This window comes from Danio rerio, chromosome 5 (assembly GCF_049306965.1).
Source record: "Danio rerio strain Tuebingen ecotype United States chromosome 5, GRCz12tu, whole genome shotgun sequence".
Taxonomy (NCBI): domain Eukaryota; kingdom Metazoa; phylum Chordata; class Actinopteri; order Cypriniformes; family Danionidae; genus Danio; species Danio rerio.
The window spans coordinates 30215761-30243127 of NC_133180.1; the positions used below are offsets into that span (position 1 = coordinate 30215761).

Sequence of the window (27367 nt, forward strand, 5' to 3'; positions counted from 1 at the left end):
CCTTCTTTTCAGTGTCACCCATGCATATTTCAGCAAGACAATGCATAGTCACATTCTGAACACATTACAAAGTCCTGATTGCGGAGAAAGAGGATACAGGTACTTGACTGGCCTGCCTGCAGTCCCAACCTGTCTCCAAGAGAGAATGTGTGGCACATTTTGAAGTGTATAATGCAACAATGAAGATCTCGTACTGTTGCCCACCTTAAGACTTATTTGCAGGATTACACCTGAAACACTTCATCACTTAGTGTCTTCAGTCCCTAAAAGTCATCTACGATGTAGAGGTACCTGGAGGTACATTTCCATCTTCTACATTCTTTTGTCCATTTATCACTGAGCAGTCTTTCTCAATGGAACAAAAATATTGATAAATAACTTTTATATTACAAAAACCTGACATAGGAAAAACCTGAACCAAACACACACACACACACACACACACACACATGTGATGTAATGTTGACTTTGTTAATGCACTGGTTTTCTCTTCATGCCAACCTTTTGTTACAAAAAAAACAACACATTTTTGTGTAAAAGGTTCCAAACACAAACTCTGGAAATGATTTGAGCTAGTTGTAGAAGTTATAGCTTACCTGTATAGAGTTCAGACGAACATCTTTAGTTTTTTCCTTTACTGTTTGAGTGGTTAACACACATGTGAAATATGTGTGAAGAGCACACACGTCTATTTGTTATGAGTTGTCTTACAGGAAAAAGATAACTTGAGGTTTTCAACAATTCTTATCTGTGAATGCTGCAATAAAACCGAGTCAGGATGGTAAAAAAAACAAATGACAAAAGCATTAAAGGCGTACAGCATATCTCTGTTATCATGCAGAGCTCATACCGTAGACAAAAGCATTTAGCCTATTGGAACTACGGGCACACTCAGGGTCATTCATCAAAGAAAACAACTGTGCTTGTGTGCCCAGAGGATTTATTTCTTATTTATTGAAACAGGATGTGCATTATGCATTATAATTTGTAAGCACACTTACAATAACAAACATTAAACAGATATTAGAATGAGTAATATTCCACTTATGTCCATCATTCATTTCAGACAGATGCATTATCTTTTAATATACATCTTTACATCACTACAGACATTTTTCTGTTAGTTTAAAGATAAAAGCAATAGCCCAGGAGTAGATACAGTGCTCTGTGCATGACATAGACCCTTTCTTCTATATATTTTTCTTTCTGGCTTTCCCCCTCAGTCGCTATTTGCCCTTTGGAAAGAGAAGTCTTTGTAAGCAGCTGTCACCGCTTTATTCAGCCTCACAGCTTCAGGCTGCTCCGTATGAAGAAAGCCGCTGCTCATCCATATCAAACAGCACATACTCTGAACTGTGCTCCGGGTCCTGGCACATGTGGTTAACAATGAAGCACTGGTAGTTCCACAGTAGAAGCAGCACCATGCCACACAGGGCCAGCAGCGCCAGGCTGAGCAGCAGGAGGCGCTGTTTGTCCAGGCAGCATCGGTTCTGACAGGCCTCATCAGAGAGACTGGTGTACCTCCACAGAGATCTCTTCAACACGGGAGACAGAGACACGGCGAAAGCTTTTGTTTGTGCTGTGCTCATTGTATAGAGTACTCAGAGGTTTATACAAGCTGTTTGCTGAGAGGGAAAACAAGCGAACACAGAAATGAGGTGAATTTTGCGTTTCATTTTGACCGGGACTGGCCATTGTGCAAAACATAATCATTTCAGAATTTATCAGTGTTTCTAGTTGAAAATAGAGAGACTACTACGTCGAATTTGGGTGTAACTGGTTGAAAATGAGAGAGACTTCTAACTTACATCTGAATATTTATTCAGTCTGTTCTCGCGACCTTGCACAGCGTTCCCTAAAAGTTCCCTAATAATTAGTCAGAACCTTTACAGAACATTAGTGATGTTCTTAAAACGTTCTCTTTTAGTCATAAAATAACGTTCCCAGTATGATAAATTTACAAAGAGAACCTTTCTGTCATCGCAGAATAAAATAAAAAAAATGTGTGTTTTTATGGCCATTTGAAAGTGAAAGCTTCATCCCGCAGCACCAACGTTAATTCTAATAGCCAGCGCTCGTGGTCTTAAATTTAAAAGCAAACGTGTAAAACATGTCTCTGGGGGTCGATACCTGTCTTTGAGTCGATTCCAGCACTAGGTCTATTGAGAATCGAGGAATCGACTCAATCGTTAAGACCCAATCCTTAAGCAACGGCATTTAGTCTGGATGTCAACAAAACCGCTCATGCCGCTGTTTTCGCCAATTTCAGGTAAGTTTAGTCCCTAAAAGCACTCAAATATTACATACAACTGTTCCCGATTCTTTTCTTACTGGTAGTTGATATATTTAATTTATATCTAACTGATTTAATTATAATAACTGAATAATAAGAAAATAATAACGTTTTTGAATTTGGCGATGGGTTTTGCTGGAGACTGCGGCCTTGTGCCTACAGATGCATTTCCAGCAGTGCTTATATACAGTCATATTGCAGCGCTACTTGTATGTCGTGTGGGTGTAAGTAGTTTAAAGTAGTTTTCAAGCAGTAAGTTACTTGATGCGATCAGAATAGATTACATGGATAATTTTTAAAAATTATTTTACCTGCTCTGGTTTTGTTCTAAACTTCCCGGTGACAATATTTTGTATGAAATCTGAGAGATGTTTGTCTCTCCATTGAAAGTCTATTTACCCAAAATATGTTAAAACGAACCTTAATTCACATATAAAAGGAACATCAAACAGCGTGTTCACAGCATTCATATTTGAGCACAAAACCAATTATGTTTGATCTTGCACATCAAGCAGGTGTGACTGAGCTTCTGTTTATCTTGTTTAATGTTTATATGAGAATAAAAAGCTAAATTAAAGCTGTTCACATAAAAAGCTATTGTGTCTCTTAAAGACATGGATTAAACTGCTTGGTCATTTGGATTTTTTAAAATCTTGTTACAAATGAGAAGCCTCAGAGATTGTGATGAACGGGCTCTATGCACAGCTAGAGTTTTAAAGCCAACGATGAGCTTCCGGTGAAAGTTTAATGTGATTATTTTCAATTTCAGAAGGTTCCTTTTACAGCATCGATGTTGTAATGTTATTACGATACATTCAGTTAAATAGACTTAAGCATTCATTTAGTTGTTCAAGCGAAAATGAAATGAAAGGCCATGTAACCACTAGCACCATCAGTAGCAACAGGCCAGCACAGAAATTCCATTGAAAATACAGCGGTAAAATAAACTGTCATATTTTAAAGACATGACGGCTGGAAATTGAAATTAATGCCATGCTTGTTGTCCAATTATGAGACCCACCTCACATCGTATATGTAACAGACAGTAAAGATTGCTAATTTTTAAAGAAATCAGATCTTAAACAGGACAGTTTTGTAATTGAAGAAGCCCTTGGGCTGACTGGCTGCATATAGCCCACAGACTTTACATTTTGGTACTGCAAACCAAGATTTCATAACAAATATCTTTTTGTTTGCTCTGAAGGTGAATTAAGTCTTATGGATTTGGAACAACATGAGATTAGGTAAATGATGATAGACTTTTCATTGTAGTCAATCTATTCATCTGAGTGCCCAATTTTTCATATTTGTAACATCTGAATCTTTGTTGTGATTATGTAGAGCATTCTGACTCACTGTAGGAAACCAGTTGGAACTTCTGAATCATTATAGTGAATATGCAGAGTTAAGAGTCTGATTCACCATAGTACACCAGTTCATGTGAGTGGTTGTATTTTTATAATTGTAATGTCTTTTTCACTATAGTGACAATGTTAGATCATCAGATTCATAAGTTCATCCCAGTGGTCATCTTTTTCCTAATTAGAGTTGGAATTAATCTGTTTGTCTAAGAGGCCTTTTTGTTGCCTTGTGTATTAAAATCATTCTTGTAAATTGGTTCATCAAATTGTCTCACAGATTTTAGAGAAATTATTCATTATAGCAAATTATGAACAGATTCACAAAGATCATTCATTGATTTTACTCCTTGTCAAGTAGATACTTTTTCAACTTGATTATGTAAATTTGTTTTGTTGGTCGTATTTACGTCAGGGCTCTGATTAATTTATAAAAGTTATAGTTACGTAAACAGTTTTTTAATTAAAATGCATATTGCTTGTTAACGTCAGTATTTAGCTGCTAACTAAAGTGTTTCTAATTGTAAGTACAATAGCTTCCCCAACACCAAGTTCATGTGTCTTGTAAATCCCCTCATGATTAGTATTTTAAAATATAACATCAGTAATTTTGTCATTTTCAGTGTCTCCGAAAGGACTTCATCTGAAAAAAAAAAGTTTGCTGAAATGTCACATTACCTGCATGGATAATCTTGAAAGGTAAATACACTTCAACATCCACCCTGGTGTTGTAATAAAACAGCACAATTGTGATATAGACACCAACGTAAAGCCTACCTTTACAGTTGATGCCCAGTAGAAGCCGTAGGACTGATAGACAAACACACGTCAGGTTGCGAGATGCCCCAGGGTTTGTCCATTCACCGATCTGTGCTCCTGTTTGGATTACTTCTGCTCAAAATGCCAAAACAAACAGATTCAGAGCTGCTCCTCCTCTCCTGTCTTGGCACAACACCTTCTCTACACCAGATTGGTACCATGTCTGTTTAATGTGAGAGGCAGTTTGTGCAATGATAATTAATTTTATGCCGTTTTAACATTATTACTTTAATGCATCCGACTGCTAAAGCAGTGGATGTAGATATAAACAAACACGCCGTTATTTTTACATATTGTAAGAAAACTCACAACTCCATCCACGTATTTCAGAAAGATTAAAATAGATTTAGTCAGTGGTTCTGTGCTTTGATCATGACAGTGAAGCAAATGGCTATGTGTGCTCTCATGCTGTGCAAAATCCCCAGGAGAGCAGAGCGGAGCCAAGATACTGATACTGAAACTATTGTGGCATATTTCATCTATTTTTGAATAATGAATGTGGACACGCTGTGTTACAGGGATGGTTTACCTAAAAATGAAAATTTGCTGTTCATTTACTCTCCCTCAGGCTATTCAAGATATAGGCAACTCTTTTGTTTAGTGGAAGCTAAAGAAGATTTTTAGCTGAAACTGTGAGCTTTGAAGGCCTGCGACTGTCATCATTTCAAGCAAGTTTACAGCATTTGAGCATGATAAATGTTTGAAGCTTAGAGAGCCATGAATTCCCCCCTCTTTTGGTTCAAGTCTTAGAATTTTTTTCAAAAAATGCTTTGTGATGGGCGTGGAGCGCTGCGACTAGAGGGAGGAGTGGGTGTGACGCAGAGCAAAAAGAGGGAAGCGAACAACTGTTGCCAGTTGGCTCACAAAATAAGACATAAACTGTGAGGAGAGCCATGATTTTATAGTTTACAAAGTTAAAATGCAAAGAAATAAACAATAAGTAACTTAATGCCCTGTTACAAATGTTATTTGTTCTCTGATATATACAATTTGTTCTATCATTATAAAGATAATCGTGTTTATATAAACACTATAAATGAGGAGGACTTCTCTCCTTCTCAATCCCTGGGTCTGAATGCAGACACAGTGGATAGCAGTGGAGCAGGTCTCTTGCCGTCTATTTCAACCATTAACCCTGCAGGGAATCTGGAAGATTTGAAACATATGCGAACATGGTAGCATGCATATAGGTGATATGTCTGAATGGTAACAAACTCAACTGATAAAAGACAATTTATTCTTCAATTTATTCTTCAATTCTCAAACAGCTCTCCTAACAAAAATGCTTGCTGCAAACCAACAGCGTGGCTGCATCGGCCTTGAAAGCATCGCAGGGAAAAACATGCAACAAACCCCATGGATCATGGAAACAAACACATACGACCCTTCATGAATGACTAAACACTGTGTGTATTTCATCAACTTAAAACATCGCAATGTCAGTGTTTTCCAATATCGTGCAGCCTTAGTTTTGATTATAGAAGTGTTTCCCAACCCCATTCCTGAATGAACACCAGCAGTACACATTTTCAACCCAGTGGCGTAGCGCAAAATGCGGAGACCCCCCTACAGGGATCACTGACGGGGCCCCCTGAGGATGGGGGGTGGGGAGCGATCACAAATTGAGAAGCGGGGAAGGGAGGCGGGGTGGAGCGACAACGCGGGGAAGCCTTCACAAACTGAGGAGCGATCACAAATCGAAAATGGCGAGAGCGTCAAAGTAGCCAGAAGTCATTCCTTTTCAATGAGAACCGACGGCGAGAAACAGCGTGGCGCGTCTTCTCCGGTGTGAGCTTCGAGGATAGTTGAAATCAAGTCAACTTTATGGTTTGAGCTATGACGCGGTTCGATGGCAAGCAATCAGAATGAAGTCCACCACTTGAGAGGAGTTCAGCGAACACAGACCTGTGAACTTTGGTTCCGACCACAGTTGTTCCCAAGAGTTTGATTATTGCGGTTGCCGGATTTACAATTATTGAAAATCGTGACGACGCGGGGCCCCCTAATCACGCGGGCCCCCCCCGCGGTGCGTGCCCTGAGGGCCCGTCCGCTACGCCACTGTTTCAACCTCTTTCTAATCAAACACACCTGATTCAGCTCAGCAGAACATTAAAAAAGACTTCAAAACCTGAAAACAATGGGTCAGATAAGAGACACCCAAAAAATGAACTGTTGGTGTGCCTTCAGGAACACGATTGGGAAAGACTGGACTATAGTACTCAACATTTGAAGTGGATCAGATACGTTTCTCAAAATTGTCCTAAGTCAAGGATGTGTACAATTTTGACCTTGTGATTAAGAAATCTACAGTACAATGTCATACTAGCTATGATTTCCATCCAAAGATTTGAATTAAACATTTGCGCATAAAGCACGCATTTTCCATCCAATAAGTCAAAGAGAACACAAATCATCACTTCCTGATAAACTGGCGGCAAAAAGAAAAATGGAACTTGCTGTGTTATAGTATAGTAGATGCATAGTAGTATGCCACTGTGCACTGCTACTCAGTAAGTACTGCATTTAAATTTGAATTTACTACTCGACCATTAGAAAAGTACATTTTATACTGTATGAATGTGAGTAGTATGAATGAGCTTTGACGTACTTTACTATGAATGCCATTTTGTAATCATTAAGTGACATACCAGCTTTACTCTCATTCATGAATTCTCTCGCGGTGCAGCAAGGGATAGCATAGCGTCCATCGGATGCACACTTTCGCCGGAAGTAGTAGGTCATCCGGCTACTTCTCGCATACTGTTTTTCAAATTCTATGAATTCGGACATACTAATCGAGTCGCATACTGTAAATAGCATACTATATAGTATGGAAGTATGCGATTTAGGATGCAGCCATTGTGTTCAAATGTTTCTTTGTTTTTTACCCAGACATTTTAAAAGAGTATATTGTAAAGCAGTTATCACAATACTGTGAAACCGTGATATTTTTATCCAAAGTTGCCTAGTTATGACTAATTATATTGTTCCATTGACTAGCATTTGAAAAAAATGTCCAGATACCTACAAAGGAGTTTTTGACTAATAGAAATTGTAGTTAAAGTTATCTATAAATTATATATTTGCAGGGCAGAATTCTAATTAGTGATATCTCAAAATACAATTTTACCAGCAATAACTATACAAAGAAATTCCATACCTGATTATATACTGACAAGTGGTTGAGATCAAAGGTAACAATGTTTCAATCAATGTTCAATTTCTTGCACAGACTGATAATTTCACTTCATAATAGTAATCATAAATTATGCATGGCTTATATATACATATATGAGGGAATATGTGGGAGTAGCTTTGGGCTTGCAGTTTATGAATAACCAAGGAGGACATTTTGTTCTACTGAAGAAAAAATAAAGTCTGCATAACGGATGGTCTAAGTCGATGTGAATGAACAGTATTTTTACAATTTAGGTTATCCTTATCAAATGCTTCATTCGGATTCTTGGTTTTGATTGGTTGAGCTATGTTCAGAGCTGTTGTAACCCTGCTGGCACAGAAAGTCAACATGACGTCATATTATGGGGACGTTGGATTTTGTTTGGAAATTAAAATCGGGTTGACATCAAAACCCAACGTCAGGCCAACGTCAATGTCCAACCTAAAATCAACCAAATATCAACGTCTAATCATGTTACACCTTGACGTTTCGTGGACGTTACCACTATGTTACACTATCAGACATAGGATTTTGGTCACTTTTCAACACAACCTAAAATCAACCAAATATCAATGTATTTGATAATGTTATTGGATGTCAAAATAAGGTTGTCCTAGACGCTGGCTAGACATTGAATTTTGGTCACCTGACGTCATGATCTAAATCTAACCTAACATTAACATCTTATGATGTTGTGTGCCTGCTGGGAAAATACTCTACACCTGACTGTTTCTTGGCAGCCATTCCACTATCAGTATCATGCCAAAGAAACTGTTGTTATTTGTAAAACTTAAAAAAAAAAAACTACATCTATGAAAGGCTATAGTATAATAATCAGCTCTGTCTTGCCTAATATGTCCCTTACCTGTTATAAATTCACTATAAACACAGCTTCTTGAGAGGTTTTGCCTTTAAGTACTGATTTTTGCTCATTGTGATAAATCCATTTGATAATATATTAGTAAACGTAGCATGAAGGAAACGGGTAACATGTAGAAAACAATCACAAATAGCAATCTGGTTGGTATTCAACCAAGAAATGTAGTCGTGCAGAAAGATGTACAGTGCATTCACTGTGTAAAAGTTCATAGTTAATTATAGAAAAAAGCCGACTGACCTTTGCTCTTAATCTTGTGGTGAATCCTCATATCAGATTTTCTCTGTTTTAGAAAAAAAACTCACCTTCCACTTCTAGGACTCCTTTATGAAAATAATATGAAGATATTGATTTGCTGAAACTTTTGTCTTTCTTATTAAAAAAAAAGAGAACACCAAGAATGAAGTTATTCAATCCAGGTTTCATTGTTTTTCAGTTGATACATACTTTATTGGCACACTGGAGTATAGCAGTTATACATTTTGAAACATATATCTTTGTTTGCATTTCAATTCAGAGTTTTCTTTTGTCCACAAACAGTATTGGAATAGTCATCAAAAGCACATTTGGTGGTTAAAAAATATGGTGAAAGCAGATTAAAATGACCTTGCAATATCTTAAAGCTCCGGAGAGGATGCATGTTAGCACACAACAGTACACAGGACAGGTTGCATTGCTTTGTATTTCAAAAAACTACTTAGGTCACACACTTGAATTCACTCCTGTCACCGTTGTGTGTTTTCACCAGATTCCAATTACATCATCAGATATTAGCTTGATGGACGTTGTGTGTTTGTAAGTAGGTCATATTTGATATTTATGAATCTTGCGAATCTGCTTCACACGCTTCATAACGAATTTCACTTTGACATAAAGAAGTTCACAGTAAATCTGAATCCCAACAGAACAGTACTCTCAAACAAAGACCACCCTGATCTATTAATCTAACTGTGTGTTATTCTATATAAAAACCTCTCAGTTTAAATCTAAAATCTATTAACGTGTTCATCTTATAAAACAGCTCCATAACTTAACAGTTACAGTACGCATAGTTCACATTCTAAACTTCTCACGATATTAGCAAAGCCCTCAGATTGATTGTTCGAGACAAACGATCTATACAGCGATCTAATACTTCGACCTATTACTGCTCAGTATACTTTGAAAAGCCCACAGAAAAAGACTCGCATTATAAATGATCACTTTTGCCAGCTAGTCCACAGAGCAAAAGCCTGACAACAAACAATGGAAACAGCATCACAGACAAAATATAATACTTCTCATATATTATAATGACATCATGATCATGAAATATATATATATATAATGTACGGAAAGGTCCCCATTGTGGTAGCAAAAAGACGCACGCTACCAGTCACACAATGATACGGGAATTATTACAGGGAATTTCAAGCAAGGTTCAAGATTGAGCTCAAAAAACCCTGTAATAATAGCTGCTTCATCACATCTACGCCACTCTTTTTATCATGAATGGGTTCCTTTCGTTTTCTTTTTTCAACGTCATAATGAACAAGGTCAGATTTGCTACATACTGAATAGCCCCTGGCTGAATAACCCCTGTATTATATGCTGATAGATCATTCTGATTCAAAAAAAAAAAAAAAACTTTTTTTTTTTTTACAAAAGATAATAAAAAACACAACTGAATAAATAACCAGAGAATTAAAAATCCACAGTATGTGTCCAAAAAGCAACCTGGACCATTTCAGGAAATGGCAGTGAAGAGAGAGAGTCAAAATGAGGAATAATACACCAAAGTGCAACGATGATCAAAATGTGCCCTTCACGACAGTCTTATTATTTATAGTACCACATTTTCTACCATAACCTTTTTGATCAAATCCAAAGATATGTTCGGTGTTTGCTCTTTTCAGTTGGGAAAACATCAAAACACTGCCAAAGTGTTGAGATAAGCTACATATATCTTAGGTGGAGGTAGAAAGACGTGTATCACATATGTACTGCAACAATGTCCGTATCATAAAAGTGAAAAACTAATTCGGTATTATCTTCTCTGGTGAATGTCGACCTAATGTGGTGAAACACAAGTCTAAGTGCATATTTACATATTTCACAAAAACTCTTTTCGATATGTGCAAAAGATTGTAAAAAGTGAAGCACTTTGTGTGTATGTGTGTGTATGCATGTGTGTTGGTCTGGTGTGAACTGTGTGGCAGTGTGGATTTGCTCCAGTGTGGTTGATTTTGGCACAGTGTGTCCATAGGAGTTTCATATCCAGTGTGCATAAGCTCAGACAGGGTGGATTTTGCTCAAATGACAGTGTTGAAGGTGTTTCATAGCCCACCGCCTTCTGCTTTCTCTCTCTCTCTCTTTCTGCATGTCAAATTCTCTTTCTCTCTTCACTTTCACACCACTGTGCTCACAGAGGGGTCTGACAGGTTGAGCTGGCCCGTAATGTCCGTGGGATATGGCTATAGATGAGGAGGAAACAGAAAAAGGAGGAAACGTAAGAGCATATATACTTTGGCATAATCCTGCATACAGTATGCACTGTACCTCTCGTAACCGGGCTGACGTTCTTATGATGGAGACAATCTCCCCACCCACTTTGAGCCACGTTTATGTGTCATGCTGAATAATTTGCTAGCATTTTAAAAACAGACAGGCCTCGTTGGACTGTAAGATAAATAGAGTGAATGAGGTCATGGATTCATTACTGCACAATTTGCTTTCTTAAAGGATCATTGCTCACGCTTGTAGTCCGAAATGAATATGCTTGCCTAAACCGATATCATATATCAATGCGGAAATGTCAGCGCAGGAAACCTGTAATGGCACAAACGAGAGCGCTCCGTCTCCTGGCCTACGGCTAATAATTTACCTGACCTAGAAGTATTGTCACCATGGTAACTGTCCTAATGAAATATGACGGTCGGATCTGATATGCACCACAAGGTGCAGTTCATTCCAGCCTGATACAGATTTGACTCTCGATGTCTCTGTAGAATTATTGTATTGAAAGTTTATTTTGACTCCACACATGGGGAAATATTAGCAGTAGAAAGGGCTATATTTCATAAAAGAGTATTGTTCCTCTAGAGATAATCATTTACTAGCTCTAAACTTGATCGTAAACCTGTATGATTTACTGCAACACAGACAATATATTGGATTATTTCACCCATTTTTTTATGTATTAAAGAAAGCACCAAAATAAGACCTATTGTCATTGAAAATTAATGTTATTTTCAGACAAATATGTTTGTTAGGCTGACTGACAATTATTTAACTCATACTTTAAATTTTGCAGCAAAATGAGGATTTACTACTGTTGGCTAAATGTTCTTCAAAAGATTTCACAGTATTAAAAAGATCACACAGGTCTTTACAGGGCCGTAGCCAGGGGCGTTTGGGTGGTTCGAAAGACCCACCTCTCACTGACTAAAGTTTAAAATTTGTCCAATACATGAGCTTATTTGTCCTGTTTTGACTACTATGCTGTCAAAACTTGTAAAAGAAAAAAAAAACATCAAAAAAGGGTCTAAGACCAAGTTTAATCTTTGTCGCTTTGGTGTGACTTAATCAGTTTTGTCCAATGGAAACACTTATTTTTCATGAGTCCAACATCCAGCTGTGCAAGTAAGCATTTGAATCTGATGTACGTGAGGTTATCTTTCACTACTGATTTTTGTATTGTGGTTAAATATATATATAAAAAAAAAACATTTTACTAGTAACTTTTATTCTAAATCTTGGAGTCTTTATTAAAATTTTAATATGGATATTAATTTTACTATTGTTATCCTTGACTTTTCAAACATTTTCAGGAGAGGCTAGAAAAATCGTAAAGTTCTACATAATTAATAATTATATTATTATTATGCTTTTTCTTATTATTCAAAGCCAAATTCTGATCGAGGAAAGTTAAATATACTGCTCTATTTGTTATTTGCCTAACAAATGACAATTTACTACAGTTTTTAATTTAAAACAGATTCCTGTTTTTTTTCTAATGAAATATGATGTAATAAATTTGTATTTGTTAATTTTTAATATATTTCTTTATTATAAATCTTTTTTGATACATCAAAAAGTGTGGTTATGATGACCATCTGACTAGCTAATCCAGCTAAAAATAGTGTTTAAAACTAAAAAGCAGTACTTCATTTTTTTCAGTATTTAAATCTTATTCAAATAAATAAGATTTTCAATCTTATTCATTTTAAATAGAAAATGAGTCAAATATCTGCAAAAGGTCCACTTATTGAGAAAAAAGAACCACACCTTTCACTGGGCTGGCTATAGGCCTGCTTCAAATCACAATGATTGAGAGAAAATAATGACAGATTTCCAATTTTTGCGTGAATTGTTCCTTTAAGTCATTAAAAATAAAATCATGTTTACGGAACATAGATTTGAATAAATACTCAAAATAAAGTGGCTTCAGTGGGTGCTTTGATTCTCTCACTCATAACAATGTTTTTACAGTGTTCTGAATCAATTGTGAGTCATAACCACAGCGCCCCCTGTCTACAAACAGGGGAACAGTATAAGAGCTCTATTCTACAACAACCAGAAGGTTCATGCTGGTAGAGGAAGAGAGAGGCAGTGTGGCATGTGGTGTGGACACCGACATTTAAAACGCCATTCAAATCCATTTATAAAAACACTGATAGAAAAAGAAAAGGATGATTAGGACTGTGATGGGTAAACATCAGTTCAAAAAGACATTTGGTCACTGTGTAGCTACTTGACTTTGTATCTTTAGCCAAAAGTAACATTAATCTGGGCCTATTCTAAATTCATCATGTATATCATATCAAGTTTTGTGAGCACCCTCACCTTTGTGACCAACTGAAGAAGAAATCAACTGTGACCTATGTGGGTTTTAATGTTTCTCTGTAAACTGTGGAGCAAATGAACTGCCAATCAGAATAACTTTGCAAGTGGAGGTGTGTGCAACAAAGCCCCAGGTCAATCATTGCCATACCCAGCGAGCAATTGAATTCAGTATAAAACAATCAATGCAATGGAGTAGTCTGCATTTGTGCTCGCACATTTGTTTGTATTGAATCCTCAGAGCTTCTAGCTGTTTAGTTTGAGAGCTACGTCTTATTAAACCTGCGGGACCCAGGAATCACAGCGAGGAGGCGTTTGTGTGAACAAACTCATTTGGGATTCTCGCTCTGAGAGTTCAATACATTGTAAACGTCGACCCATCCGAGCAGCGTTTCCTGAAAATGAAAAGTAGGTTTTTGTATTCATAAAACTGCAAAGAAAACATTGGATGGTTAAAAATAAATGGCGGTGCAGGCCTGCCGGGGGGGAACAGCACAGGTTATTTTAGCGTCGCTCGTCTCGTTTGGCTGTTAATGGCGATACCGTGCATCGCGGGAGGCATACAGGGTGACTTTGTGAGAGCAACCACATAAAATGGGACAATAAAAAAGGAGGATGAGGGACATGGAAATAACGGTTACAGGACCGAGTGATGAGAGGAGAGACACAAAAGTACACATAAAAAAAGGAGAACAGAAAAGGTGAAAACAGAGCGTAAAGTCACATCCAGGTTAGGCGCGGGAGAAAGACCAGCACAGGCGCTAAGAAGGAGAAGCTACCTCACCCCCTCCTGCAAGGTCAAACCCAAAGTAATCCCCCCCCACCACCAAATAAAATCTGCTCCTCGGTTCCCTCTGCACACTTTCCCTGGCAGCTAGATCCCTGATTGGGCTTTCCCAACAGATGTCTGGATGTAGTATAGATGGCTGACTGACAGACATGTGGCCATGACTGTAACTCCATGTGTGAGGGTGAAGATAGTCTGAGATGAGACGTTTGTTTTGGAGAGGAGAGATGAGATGACAGGAGAAAGGAAGAGATTGAGATTGAAAGAAACAGGGCAAGCTGAGGAGAAGGAGGAGGAGGAAGAGAAAGAGAGCGAGAAGATAGAAGTACAGGCAGGGCGTCATTTTCTTAATCTCCTTACCGTGTCTTTGGACGACCTACGTCTCTTGATGTTGGAGGCCAGGTTGGTACTGATGGACCTAAAAGAGGCTTTCTTTTTGGGGTCGGGCTCTGCTCTACCACTTTTCCTATCCTAAAATAAATATACAGTATATGTAGAACAATTATTCGTGCCCTCTGGAAGAGCGTGCTTGGTTTCCAACCATCACCACCCACTGAGACTGCTAAATGGCACTGCTAACCCTGCTAATTTTGGTGCTAATCACAATTAGCAATGGCGTCTCCTGTCCATTCTCCATCTCCATCTTGGCTGTGAGTCAGAACGGTGCTTTCGCGCACCCACAGCGCTCTACAAGGAAAGAGGACACTGGCATAGACCGGGTGAGAATGTGTACAGAATATATCTTACTTTTACAGTCCTGGCACTCTAGAGAGGGGAGGAGGAGGACCGCTGTGGATCGTGCGAGCTGACCGCACTCATCCACAGTTCCGCAACTCCATCAAAATGAAAAGCCAAAGCATTAGCAAAGGAAAAAAAAGCAAAATGAACATAATCGGATGGGGAAAAAACAGGCTCCGTTTGGAAAGGGAGATGATGTTCAGGTGTTTTCAGGAAAAAAGGGCAACTTATCAATAAACAATTGAAACTTAACACAGTCCCTCTGCATTATAACCCATTGAGGGTATAATGGGCGTATGAAGGAAGGAGGAAGGGAGGTGTGCGCAGCTCATAAGTGGAGACGAGAGCGTTGGGAAGGGGGGTGGTGAATTCAACCAGAAGACATGCAATACATGGAACCAAAAAGGGAATGCAAAATGAATGACATGACAGTTGACCTTGGCTGGCACCGTCACTCCCTCATTGTCTAGCACATTTGGAGTGTGTGTCTGATCCCCTACAGTGAGCGACTCAAAATGTAACCATCTGCAATTGCACTTTACTTGACAGCAGTGTATAGTCAACCAGTTCATGTACCACATGAGTTGGAATTTGTGGACAATTTTTGTTTAAAGTTCCCCTATTGTTTTAAGGGTTTCTTATTTATTTTTATTTTTGAAGTTCTCCAACAATGCATTCAGGGACTAATATCACTATAATTTTCTCTTAATATGCGTTTGACATGGCTTCATTGTTAACATTTGAGTGTCAATTGACTTGACTGAAGATCTAAAGAAGCCCTACTTTCTCTAAGCCTGATTGGTCAGATGACTTTAAGGCCCCGTTTACACTAATGCGTTTTAGTTTGAAAACGCATAAGTTTTGCTACGGTTACGCCAACCGTCCACACTACGCCGGAGTTCTCGAGCGCCGAAAACGGAGCGTTTCGAAAACGCTGGAGAGGCCGTTTTCATTTTGAAACGCTGCTGCTCCGTCTCAGTGTGGATGATGGAAAACGGAGACATCTGAAAACGGAGGCGGGGCTGCAGACGTTCGCCTCTCTGATTGGGGGTTTTCCTGAATATTAAGTAGCCTAACACACAGTTCAGTCCTGAATCTTCTCCGTGTAAGTTCAGACTTCGCAAGTTTGATCAAGGCTGCAGTCTCTTCTTCTCAGTTTGATATGGAAAAGCAGACTATACCGAGGACACGGGTAAATCTTCAAAGGGAACAGTGTACTTTATAACTTCATTCACATCACCCTGGCTTCGTTGTTTCACTTTCTCAACAATAAAATGTAAACATGATTTAAGGAACTGCCTATTTTCATTTTAATATTAGCAACTTAGACAGCAGACATGTTGAGGCGCCGTGCTGTATAAGATGAGCGTCATCTTCACTGTCTGGATATTTATAACAAAACGGAGCCGATAACAACTGCCTCCTTTCAATTTTAGTGAAAATACGAAACATCCCCTCTCTTTTGCTGAGTATCAGTTTTAAGAATCGATAATGGCCATTTTAAAAGTATAACATACAATAAGTGTATACATTATAGGAAATAAAGGCAAGCGATAAGTCAATATACAGAATGTACGTGGTTACATTAATCATTAACTTATCTTTGCGCTCAGCCAAAACACGTTACCTGAGAACAAGTAATAGATTCCAATGCCCAAAGTCAGGGAATATGTCGTTAGATAAAGACAACAAGATGAATGAAATATCCCGTTTAATAAATATAGTGAGATTAGATCCAGCGGGAGATGCTTGATGAGAAGTCCGACTAGCAGAGCTCTCATCTGGGTACATGGGCTGCAGCGCTTGCCCGAGAGCGTCTGTGTGGTCACGTGATGTGCGTTTTCAGCGTTTTGGTGTGGATGGAGAGCAGTTCAGAAACGCTGGGTAAAACGCGAGTGTGGACGCGGATCGTTTTCATTCTAAAACGCCGTTTTAAAACTAAAACGTACTAGTGTAAATGGGGCCTAAGTGTGTTTCTGAACACCATCGTTAGCTTTTAAGGTCACAAGTTCCATGGTTACATGGGGAAATGATTTGACGTTTCCCCAACTAGTCGTTCCAACAAACATTCGCAAACTGGTACGTTTCCAACTACACCTTTAGAGCTGTAGTTAAAAGCATAGTCCCTGGTTGTGTTCTATTCCCATTTATTTCAAACATTCCAACATTTAAACATGGAATGATTGAAAAAAAAAAAAACTATTTTAATTAGCTTTCATAGTATTTGTACAGTTCTGTTTAAGCGATCTTCATATTGACAATTGAGTTCGCTTTGCATTGCACTTTAAAATCATTTATGCCATTTTGAACACAGCCGTGGCTCATGATGAAAGCCTGACCTACTATTTAAAAATGAAATGTACGTTATGTCTCCAAATCTTGTGAAAACAAAAATATACAACATTCGTTAATGGTTTTAATTTATAGTAGCTTATTTATTAAGAAATGTATCTGTACTGTGGGCCTATATGACATGGGCCTGTTGGTTAGAAAATTTCTGCAGTGGTTTGAATGTGTCCAATTGTAAAAGTAGGCTTTAAAATTAATAAACAATATTCTACTTAATAATAATAATAATTTTTACATACATTTTTATTAATCTGTAAAGCGAATGCGAGATTTTATCAAAACCAATATTAGATTAAAAAAAAAAAATTCTCTAAAGAACTTGTTACTCCACCTCGTTTAGAGGGTCATTATGGATATTTTAAGTTATAACTAACATGATTCAAACAATGAGTCTGCGACAAAGCAGCTACGGTTTTGGGAAACACTCGTCACTACATTGTTCTTTTCCCAAATGATGCATCATACTGTGATAGTTCAGCAACGTTTTATATCGTTGTTTAGGAAACGCACCTAACTGGTTTGTTATTAGTGTTCTACACCTTACAGTGCTTGTCAGAAACAACATCTATTACTGTCTATTACTGTTCTAAACCATTACCAATTGTATACGCTGTATGATGGCATCAATTATATATTTTTGATCAATTTGAGCAAGTTTTGAGTCTGGAAGAACTAGTTGATCAACCCAAACCTCCTTCTACTGGAATTGCTGATTATTGATTTTGGTGGTTTAGGGTTGATTTTAATAACTTTATTTGTCATCCAACTTGATTCATAACATTTCGGGCTAGGGCTGTGTGATTAATCGAAATCCAACAGTGATTTGAAAAGTTGCAATTAGCTAATAGCAAGAGGCTGTGACATGAAATATATAAAAGAAAACAGGAAATCGGTAATATGGGAATATTTTGGTTTCAAAGTCACAGACAGAACAAAAACAGGTTATTTGTTAGAATTGTTGCCACAGCACGAGAAAATACAAGAACGAGCACTTAAAAAAGCACCACAGGCAGCTATATGAAGAGTCCTGCTAAAAAGTCAACTGAAAGTATTGCCAGTGACACTCAATCTAGTTGCAAGAAACAGCAAAGTACAATTTTAGAATTGTGTCAGCCACGTTAGTTTGCTAAGTTTTTTTTTTTTTTTTAATAAGCTACATTATCTCCTAATTCAAGTTCAACTTGTTTACAGAAAGGTATGGTCATTTTATTTGTGTTTACTGATTTCATTTCTGAGTATTAAAAAAAATAATAAATGCTTAAGTAAGTTAATATCTTTTCAGTTCCTTTTTTAACTAATACTCACTGCATTTTAACACACAGTAAGTAAAAAACTACAATACAGAATATTGAGCTGAAACTTGACTACAAAATTAAATCGAAAATCAAATTAAAATCGCAATGTCAAAAAAAAAAAAAAAAAGATCTTTTCCCCAAATCGCACTGTCCTACTTTGGACCTTTTACATTATAGGGGAACTTGTATATAAATAGTCACATCTATACAATCAGATTTCTATATTTTTGAAAACATTTTCTTTCTAAAATAATTTGAGACAATTACGGCAACTACATATGAATGAATTTTAGTCCAAAACCAACCAAAATGCTTCTGTAAAGTAAAGTGCATTAAACAGCTCTTCAATTCATTTGTGAGTTGTTAGTCACTGCCTTGCTCTTTCAAACAACATCGCAAAAGAAACAAGACACAAAAAATGCCCACAATAAGATTTTCATCTGTTTTCGCATAATGCATCTTGTCATTGTTTTTTATTATTATTTTTAGAAACGGTGACCGTACGAGCTCCTTTAACCATCAGTGCTTTCATCCGTTGCATTTCAAAGCCCTGTGATGAGGTAGAGCCTCTGGAGTGGGCAGCCAGCCCACATCACACAGGCTCCTGATCTGCTTCTGGCTCTCTCCGGTTTGAAATGCAAATCCACCCTAGGCAGATCTGCCTGTTCATGCATTCAGGAAGCAGTTGTGTGTACGACTTTTGCATAGTACATCGCATGTGCACCTGGAACGATGGTGCCGGGGTTTGCATGGAATAATTGATTCTCGCTTTCAGGGAGGAATTATTCATCAACTCGAATCGGCCGCCATTAGCACCAGTTAAACATCCATATTCACCATTCTGATGGGGATTACATGGCAGGCTTGTTAAATTATATAAGCATTATATTTCCTTTATTCAATAAACGGTGGGAGGAAAATCCATCAAGAAGACCTCGTCTGTGGTCAAATATAGTTTCTTGTTCAACTCGAATGATGAGGCTTCAACAATGCCAGACCTCTGACTTGACGTGGGTGGCGCTCGTGGGCGTATTAACCACACAGCATTGTCTTGTGACTCAAGTAGGCGGTAAAGCCCGAAGGTTAAAACACTTAACTCCCTATAACATGACTCTCTGATGTGTGAAGTCAATCAGATCGCTGTCGGCTTCGATACTGCACTGACACTTGATGCATTAACTAGATTTAGTCAATTCTGCCTTGTGGTGAAATATATGCCTGCTCATAATGGGTCTAAAGTAACAAGGCCACGCTCAACGACTTGCATCCCATTAGGAAAAGTAATCTTGCTTCAACAACGCAGTAACTTTCACAACAGTTTAGAGCGGCGGTCATGTGTTGTGAAGTCTCAAACGAGCTGACCTTGTTACTTTCCACCAACATCCGAGTATCTTGTTGGCCCGTGACCCATTGTGCATGGATGCAGCTGGAAGCCAGCAGTGAACAGACAGACACTGATCTGTATAGGGCGCAAGGACGCTCTGATCGCGGTTGGAGCCCAGCGGGGACATTGAGCCGATCTGCTCAGTATCTTCCTCGCTCCACAGCAGCATCGGAGGCTCTTTGTGTATGTGTGTGCACAATATGTGTGTGTGAATTTGTCAAGCTGCTCGATAAAAGCAAGGCCACTGGCAGTAGTGAGGCTGCAGGAGCTGCTTTATCATGCTGAGCATTTCGACTGGATGGTTAGGGATGTGTCTTTGCATGGAGAACCACTCTTTTTTTGGATACCTCAGTGCTGTTGCATGGCCAGATGTTCATGTATTTTACCTTGAGGCATGTTTTGCACTACTGAGAGGTTAAATTAATTCAGCAGATGTTTACAATTATATTGCATTTTAAACAAAACATAACTCTTTATTATTTTTAAATACCCTTTTTGGGTATGAATAATTTTTAAAAATCATTTTAATGTCAAAGACCCTTTGAGAAATGTAGTAAGAATAATATTATAGAAAAAGCATAGAGTTTCCTACACTGTAAAAAAAACTGATCAATTAGTCATGACAATGTGTGTTTTTACTTCATTGTAACTTCTTAAACTAATCATGTTCTAACTTAATTTTATAAGTTATGCAAACAGTTTTAAGTCAGTTTATCATCAGGGTTGGGCGATGTTGACCAATTTGGCATCGTAAGATGTCTAATGTGAAACATTGCAATGGATGATGGCATCGTTGTTGTAGGCGGCTTATGAATAAATAATAAATTTATAACGAATTAGTTATTTGTTGCCTACTTTTTCAACTACCTGTCCCGCATGGTCTTTGTTTTACCCATTACCAAAACATAAATAAATAAAGATAACAAACACAAATTAACCCCTGTCAATCACTATTTCCGTGGGACTCTGGCATGAATAGGCAGAGTGATCTGTGTCGTTATAATGGTGTCGACAAACTTGGTTGGTAAAAAGGTGCACAACCAACAGCAACCAACCAACAGTATCTGAGGATTTTGCTAAAATTACAAGCATGAAAGAGAAATATTGAAGCCGGGTACTGATGCTATGACATGTTACCTGACAAATGCAAATTCAAAAGCTAAGACATATTAGGGCCCTATAATACACCCGGCGCAGTGTGGCGCAAGACGCGTTTTGAGGCGTTGCGCTACGCTGTTTAAATAGCTAATGCATTAGCGCTCATTTGTGCGCCCATAGGCGTTCTGTTCTAAAAAGGAAGGCTTTCTGAGGTGGACTGCTGGCACGTTGCTATTTTGAGAAACTATAATAGATTTTTCATTAGACCAAAACTAACCTGGTCTAAACTCCGGCGCAGAGTTGCGCCTCGCTTACGCACTGCTTAATACGCACAAAAGAGCAATAGGCAAATATCTTTACGTATGAAAAAATTTAAATATTAAGGATATACATAGGACATAATAAGAATAGATATAGGATATAAATATAAAGGATTAAAATATTACAAAACATATTATTTTCTAGCCTACATAAATATGAAAAATCACTGCTTTTATGTCTTCTTCATCTCGGGAGGCTTTTTTAGTTCATTCATAACAATTTGCTTTTGTATAATGTTATCATTATTAGCAGTATTATTTAATATATCCATATTTATATTTGTTTTATTAAAAACAAGCTTAGATTTGCCCACCTGTCAGGTTTTAGACCATATGGGGCATGGCAGGTGTATTTGGATATAACTCAGTATTTTGACCACACTTGGTCATTATTGTTCATTTATTCGTTTGCTAGAAATTAGAACTGAATTTAGAAATAGTTTTGAAACAAATATTTGCGCTTAACAAACGAAATTAATTATTTATAGGCTAATTGATGTCTGTGCGTAAAGGTTTCCCTATCCAAGAGCGAAAGTGAAAGTAGATCATTTATCTCTCATTCTCACGCAGTAGATGCTCTGTTTAACAGTTTTCTGTTAAAAACTGTCAACTGTTTGCTTGTGAAATTCTCATTTTTTCCACTTAGACTTACTTTACGTCCTGTAAATAGCGAATGCGCTCTTGGCGACACAGCTGAGTCTTAAAGGGAATGGGAGATGAGACTCTAATTGGTTTATTCTCAAAACACACCTATAACTCATTAAGAAAATAAACTCAACCCTTTTAGACCATGCGCCATGGCACAAGGCAGATTTCCCGTCCTTAAATTAGCAAAAACGCGCCCTGACACGCCCTGAAAGCGTTTGCTCCCTGCGTTTTACCCTCTGTGCATGGAACGTCAAAATAGAGCCCATAAGTGTAAACAGGGATATGTGTATTTTTGCGAGCTGGTTGCTGCGACGGGCGAGGCAGAGGACTATATTACAATATAGTACAATGATTTCTGAACTGAATAATAATATTAGACTTACTGTAAGTTCTAAACTTTGGAATATAAAGTCAGTCTTTACATAAATATAGATTATTATGAAGGAAATCAGTGGGTCATTGGCATTAAAACACACACAAAGAAAACACTTCCTAAGTATTCATTGTACAACAGAAGTTCATTCTGCATTAACTCAGCATGCATTAATGTGTTTGCATGCTTTAATTCACTGCACCATTAACTGCTGTTTGACTGCCTCATTTGACTGTTCTTTTTTTGAGTTTGCCCTTTTGGTAATGTGTTAATTTGTGCTTCATCATGACCTTTAAGTCACATCACGAACAGATGACAGACATGCGACCAGAAGAAATCTACGAGACTTCTTCACTCTGTGTTGAAACCCATAGGGTAGCAGCAGATTGGCCTGTTTTACTTTAATTCTTTCCGACAAGAGTTTGGAGGCGACTGTACCTGTAGGTTCTTCCTCCAGACGTTAACTGCTGCAAAGGCCAGCTGCATTTGCTTCCTGCGGGCGTCCTTGTGTCGTTTGTATGCAATCTCAATGAAGATGAGGAAGATCCCGGCGACTATGCCACCAGCCACCAACATGAACACGCCTGTGTGATGAAAATACATTTCCTTAATTCTAGAGAGTCTAAACTAAGTTAGCAGTGGATAGACCCTGTGTGTGAATATGCCTACTTATATATTATTATGTTAGCTGAGTAGTATGCTGGATTTCAGAGTATTTGTAAACCAGTAGACAAAAGATGATATTGGACGATCTAGTGTTTCTAAAAGGTTCAAGATAGTTGAAGATAATTGCAATTTTACTGATTAATTTTCTGTTTTGGAAACTTATCAAGCTTAAGCCCTGCTCACACTGTGGGATTTCAGCCACAGTTTGGTGGTCTGAGACAAATTTGGGAGAGATTTTAGGCTAAAATATGTGATATTTGATCTTTAGGTTGGCATGTTCATAGACAGCTGCTTAATGGCAATTGCAATCAGATTTTTCCTCCAATGAAGTTCTGTCAGTTTCAGAAAATTTCCAGCCCTTTTCTTCAGTTCTTCAGTGTGACAACTGGCTCAGCTACACAATCTGCATAACAACTTCAAATGACTGCAGGGAAATGTCAAAATAGTTTTTTGTCTTGCTGGTTTTATTATTTGAGGCATGCTGCATGCAAAATTGCTGCTACAGATTGTTTATGTTTGCTGTGAGAAATGACGAAAAGTGTCATGGATGGATGACGTCAAACTGCAGGAGAGTTTTCTTCTGTGTTTGGCGCATTTTTAATGTCATTCAGTCTGACATTATGACAGCTGAGATCTTACAGTGTGACATGGGAGACATGTTTGTGCAGTCATGTTGCAATGGTTTAGGATTATTAAAAATTGTGCAGTGTGATCCAGGCTTTAGTTGTCCTGTTTAGGTTTTGGTAAAAGGGATAGTTCACACAATAATGAAATCTATCATACTATTTACTAAACTCAAAAAAGGTTCTAAACATTTCTGAGTTTCTTTCTTCTGTTAAACACTTTCTTTTTTGAAAGATGGTTGAAAACCTGTAACCATTGATTTCTAGGGTTGGGTACTGAAACCCGGTGCCATTAAGGCACTGGTTCCTGTGTAACTGGTATGTGACCGAATCAGTGTATAAATTTTGGTGCCACTGGTGCTGCGACAAGGATGTACAAGCATTAAGGGATACATCAAAGGCACACATAGATACATGTTGTGTTACACCATCTCTAAACATTTAATTCTAAACAATTTTGAGGGATACGGACATAATCCGCATGTGTTCTTGTTGCTTAACAAGGGAATGCACTTAGGCAATGTGCGTAGTATATCACATCCTTATGTGCGATTCCCTACAGATTCATCAACACGCATGATCACGGTTCTTCAAATTTGCTTAAACTAAGCATTCTAAAGTATGGCTATATTTTACAAACAAGGATTCTGGCACAGCAACATGAAGCAGATGCTTCACAAAAGTTGCATGTAAAGGGCGAAACACATCAAACATTAATGAAAAATTTGAGGGCTCATGGAATCAACTTAAAGGGGAGGAATGGATTACCTTTGACAGCTTGCGACGTCATCTGGCACTTTCTCTAATTACATTAACATAGACACCAATACTCTGATTTTAATCTGTTTAAGACAATACTCTGATTAAGAGTCTGCCATGTAAACAGTGATTTTTGATTACCTTAAAAGACCACAGACACCAGAGTCACGAAATGTGGAGTTTTTTTCTTTCCATTCGGCATGCAGTATCAAATTCCATTAAAACAACACTCTTCCACCAGTCCTTACATTATATTTTCATTCAATACCTCAGCTTGTGACGTGGCATTAACAATATGTTGCTGAATGAAAGTGAAACTGCAGTTAAAGTCTACAAAATAAAAATAAAAAAATGGAAATTACATGAAACTACGGCGGAAACGTGGATAGCGTGGTGGTTCAATGACGATGTTAATGAATCTATGCGCTATATGTAAAACGGCCCCAACTCTAGAAATAAGGTGTTTCTTGATTTTGATGACAGCCTTTACACAGGTTAGTAGTGAGCTAATGTATTGCTAATTGCATAATCCAAATCTTAAATTCAGAAGAAATATATTAATGTAATTTAAATCAAATATACAAAATATGAATTGATGTATACTTTAAACTTTAATTATATTCTTCAATTAAAATGATTAAAATATATATTTTTGTAAATTAAAAGACTTGTCTAAAGTCATCCACCATAATTTTGTGGCTCAAAAGTATCGGGTTAGGCATCGGTACCAATTTAAAAGTATCGATTTAGCACCAGTATTGAAATAACCCTAAACAATACCCAACTCTATAGATTTCAATAGTTGACTAACATTGACTTTGTTTTTCCTACCATGGAAGTCAAGGTCAAGATGCAGGTTTTCTGCATTCTTGAAAATATCTTTGTATGTGTTTGACAGAAGAAAGAAACTCAAAAGAATAAATGATAACAGAATTAAATTCAATCATTTTAAAGATTTAAAAGGATATAATTTTTTTTTTTACAAATCAACTGTGATTAGCTGAAGTTTTGTGCAACATTAAAAATAACTTATTTAATTCTGTAAATGGCAGAAACAATGAAATACATGTAATGCATACACATACTGTGCATGTGTATAGGTCACATGTGACAACAAGTGAAGTCGATCATAGGTGCCTCATACCTGCCATATTCTCAAAAGTGAGCGTGGCTGGGGCATTGCTTCTGGAGTCACACTCCTGATATCGAACCCAGGTTTTATCCAAGTCCTCCATGAAGCCGTTCTCATGGGAACTATTAATTCAGAGAACCGACACATCAGTCAAATAATCCGTTATTCCAGAATTAGAAACAGTTGACAGATTGCGGTAAGCCTAGGGATTAGCTGAAAGGAAAAAAGAAAAACAAGCAAAAGCGTGGCTGTGTTTGCTGTGGGTGATTCATCTTGGTGGGGTTTACCTGAGGATGGCCAGAGAGACATTTTGCTTCCAAGGGCTGTCTTTACGCATGCCGATACCGAATCCAGAGCGGAAGAACAGCTCGCCCGTAGTAACCAGGTCACATTTCTGCGAGGCCTCAAACTCCAACACTGCTGAATCCCATATAAATGCGTGGAGTTTGCTGTGGAAGCATGGTCATTTTTAAAGATAGTTCGATTTCTTTGACCAATGAGACCAATGAGAGTTATTTAGTCTCCACCCCCTCATCATATAGTTTAACCTTATTGTCTGAACTTAATACACTCACCAAACACTTTATACATACACCTGTATGCTAGTTAACACACATTTCTAATCAGCCAATCACAAGGCAGCAACTCAATGCATTTAGACATGGTCAAGATGACCTGCTGCAGTTCAAGCCAAGCATCAGAATGGGGAAGAAAGGTGATTTAAGTGACTTTGAACGTGGTATAATTGTTGGTGCCAGACGGGCTGGTCTGAGTATTTCAGAAACTGCTGATATGGGATTTTCATGCACAACCATCTCTAGGGTTTACAGAGAATGGTCCGACAAAGAGAGAATACCCAGTGAGCAGCAGTTCTGTGGGTGAAAATGCCTTGTTGATGCCAGAGGTCAGAGGAAAATGGCCAGACTGGTTCCAGCTGATAGAAAAGCAATAGTAACTCAAATCGTTACAACTGAGGAATGCAGAAGAGCATCTCTGACCACACAACAAGTCAAACCTTGAGGCGGATGGACTACAGCAGCAAAAGACCACACCGGATGCCACTTCTGTCAGCTAAGAACAGGAAATAGAGGCTACAATTTGCACAGGCTCACCAAAATTAGACAATAAAAGATTGGAAAAACATTGCCTGGTCTAATGAGTCTCGATTTCTGCTGTGACATTCGGATGGTAGGGTCAAAATTTGGCATCAACCACATGAAGGCATGACCCATCCTTGTATCAACAGATTAGGCTGCTAATGATGGTGTAATTTTGTGGAGGATATACAGTATTTTGGACACTTTGGGCCCCTTACTACCAATTTAACAGTGTCAATGCCACAGCGTCACAACGTCACAGAAAGATATAGAGGAATATTTCCAGTATCTTGTTGAATCTATGCCACGAAGTATTAAAGCAATTCTAATGGCTAAAGGGGGTACAGCCCGGTACTTGGAAGGTGTACCTAATAAAGTGGCCGGTGAGTGTATATCCCCTTGTTATACTAATTGTAATCTATTGTTACTTGTTACTTTTTCTGTTCTCCTTGTTTTGTTTGGGTTATTTGGTAATGTATTGGTCTTTTGAATTACCAATAAACCTGGAGAGATTGCATTTGGACACTTTTTTCATTCCTTGCACCACACGTCATTCCTTGCACCACAAGGTGTCAGACGTGACACCTTGATTTACTTTTTTCTTCTTATGATACTTTTATGAACAAACAGTTTAAAGACAGATATTCTAAGAGTCCAAAATGATGAAACCTGTTCGAAACCTGAATTTAGATTGGTCCCTAATTAAACTTATGAAAGTGAAAAATATTCCTGTATGGGCTATTTTGAAATAA

General features: G+C 37.9%; 1 protein-coding gene and 1 long non-coding RNA gene across 6 annotated transcripts in view; one reads left to right on the forward strand and one right to left on the reverse strand.

The window, feature by feature from the left end:
- The first annotated feature begins 1486 nt into the window (after positions 1-1486).
- LOC141385825 (uncharacterized) lies at positions 1487-5418 on the forward strand. Of its 2 annotated transcripts, none has more exons than XR_012406897.1 (5): positions 1487-1658; positions 3498-3537; positions 3635-3733; positions 4275-4350; positions 4437-5418. It is a non-coding gene; the product is annotated as an uncharacterized lncRNA (long non-coding RNA). The 2 variants fall into 2 exon arrangements; XR_012406898.1 differs by having other exon boundaries at positions 1543-2269; positions 4437-5417.
- Positions 5419-8945: 3527 nt separating this feature from the next.
- Positions 8946-27367, reverse strand: part of grin1b (glutamate receptor, ionotropic, N-methyl D-aspartate 1b) — a 43333-nt gene continuing 24911 nt past the window's right edge. For 2 of the 4 annotated variants that reach the window (XM_068221045.2, XM_005171777.4), the window contains 4 exons: positions 25806-25967; positions 25531-25640; positions 22777-22922; positions 8946-10978 (listed from right to left, as the gene is read on the reverse strand). In XM_068221045.2, the coding sequence (XP_068077146.1) occupies positions 10913-10978; positions 22777-22922; positions 25531-25640; positions 25806-25967 (484 nt within the window). In that variant the 3' untranslated portion in view covers positions 8946-10912. 4 annotated transcript variants of the gene reach the window in all.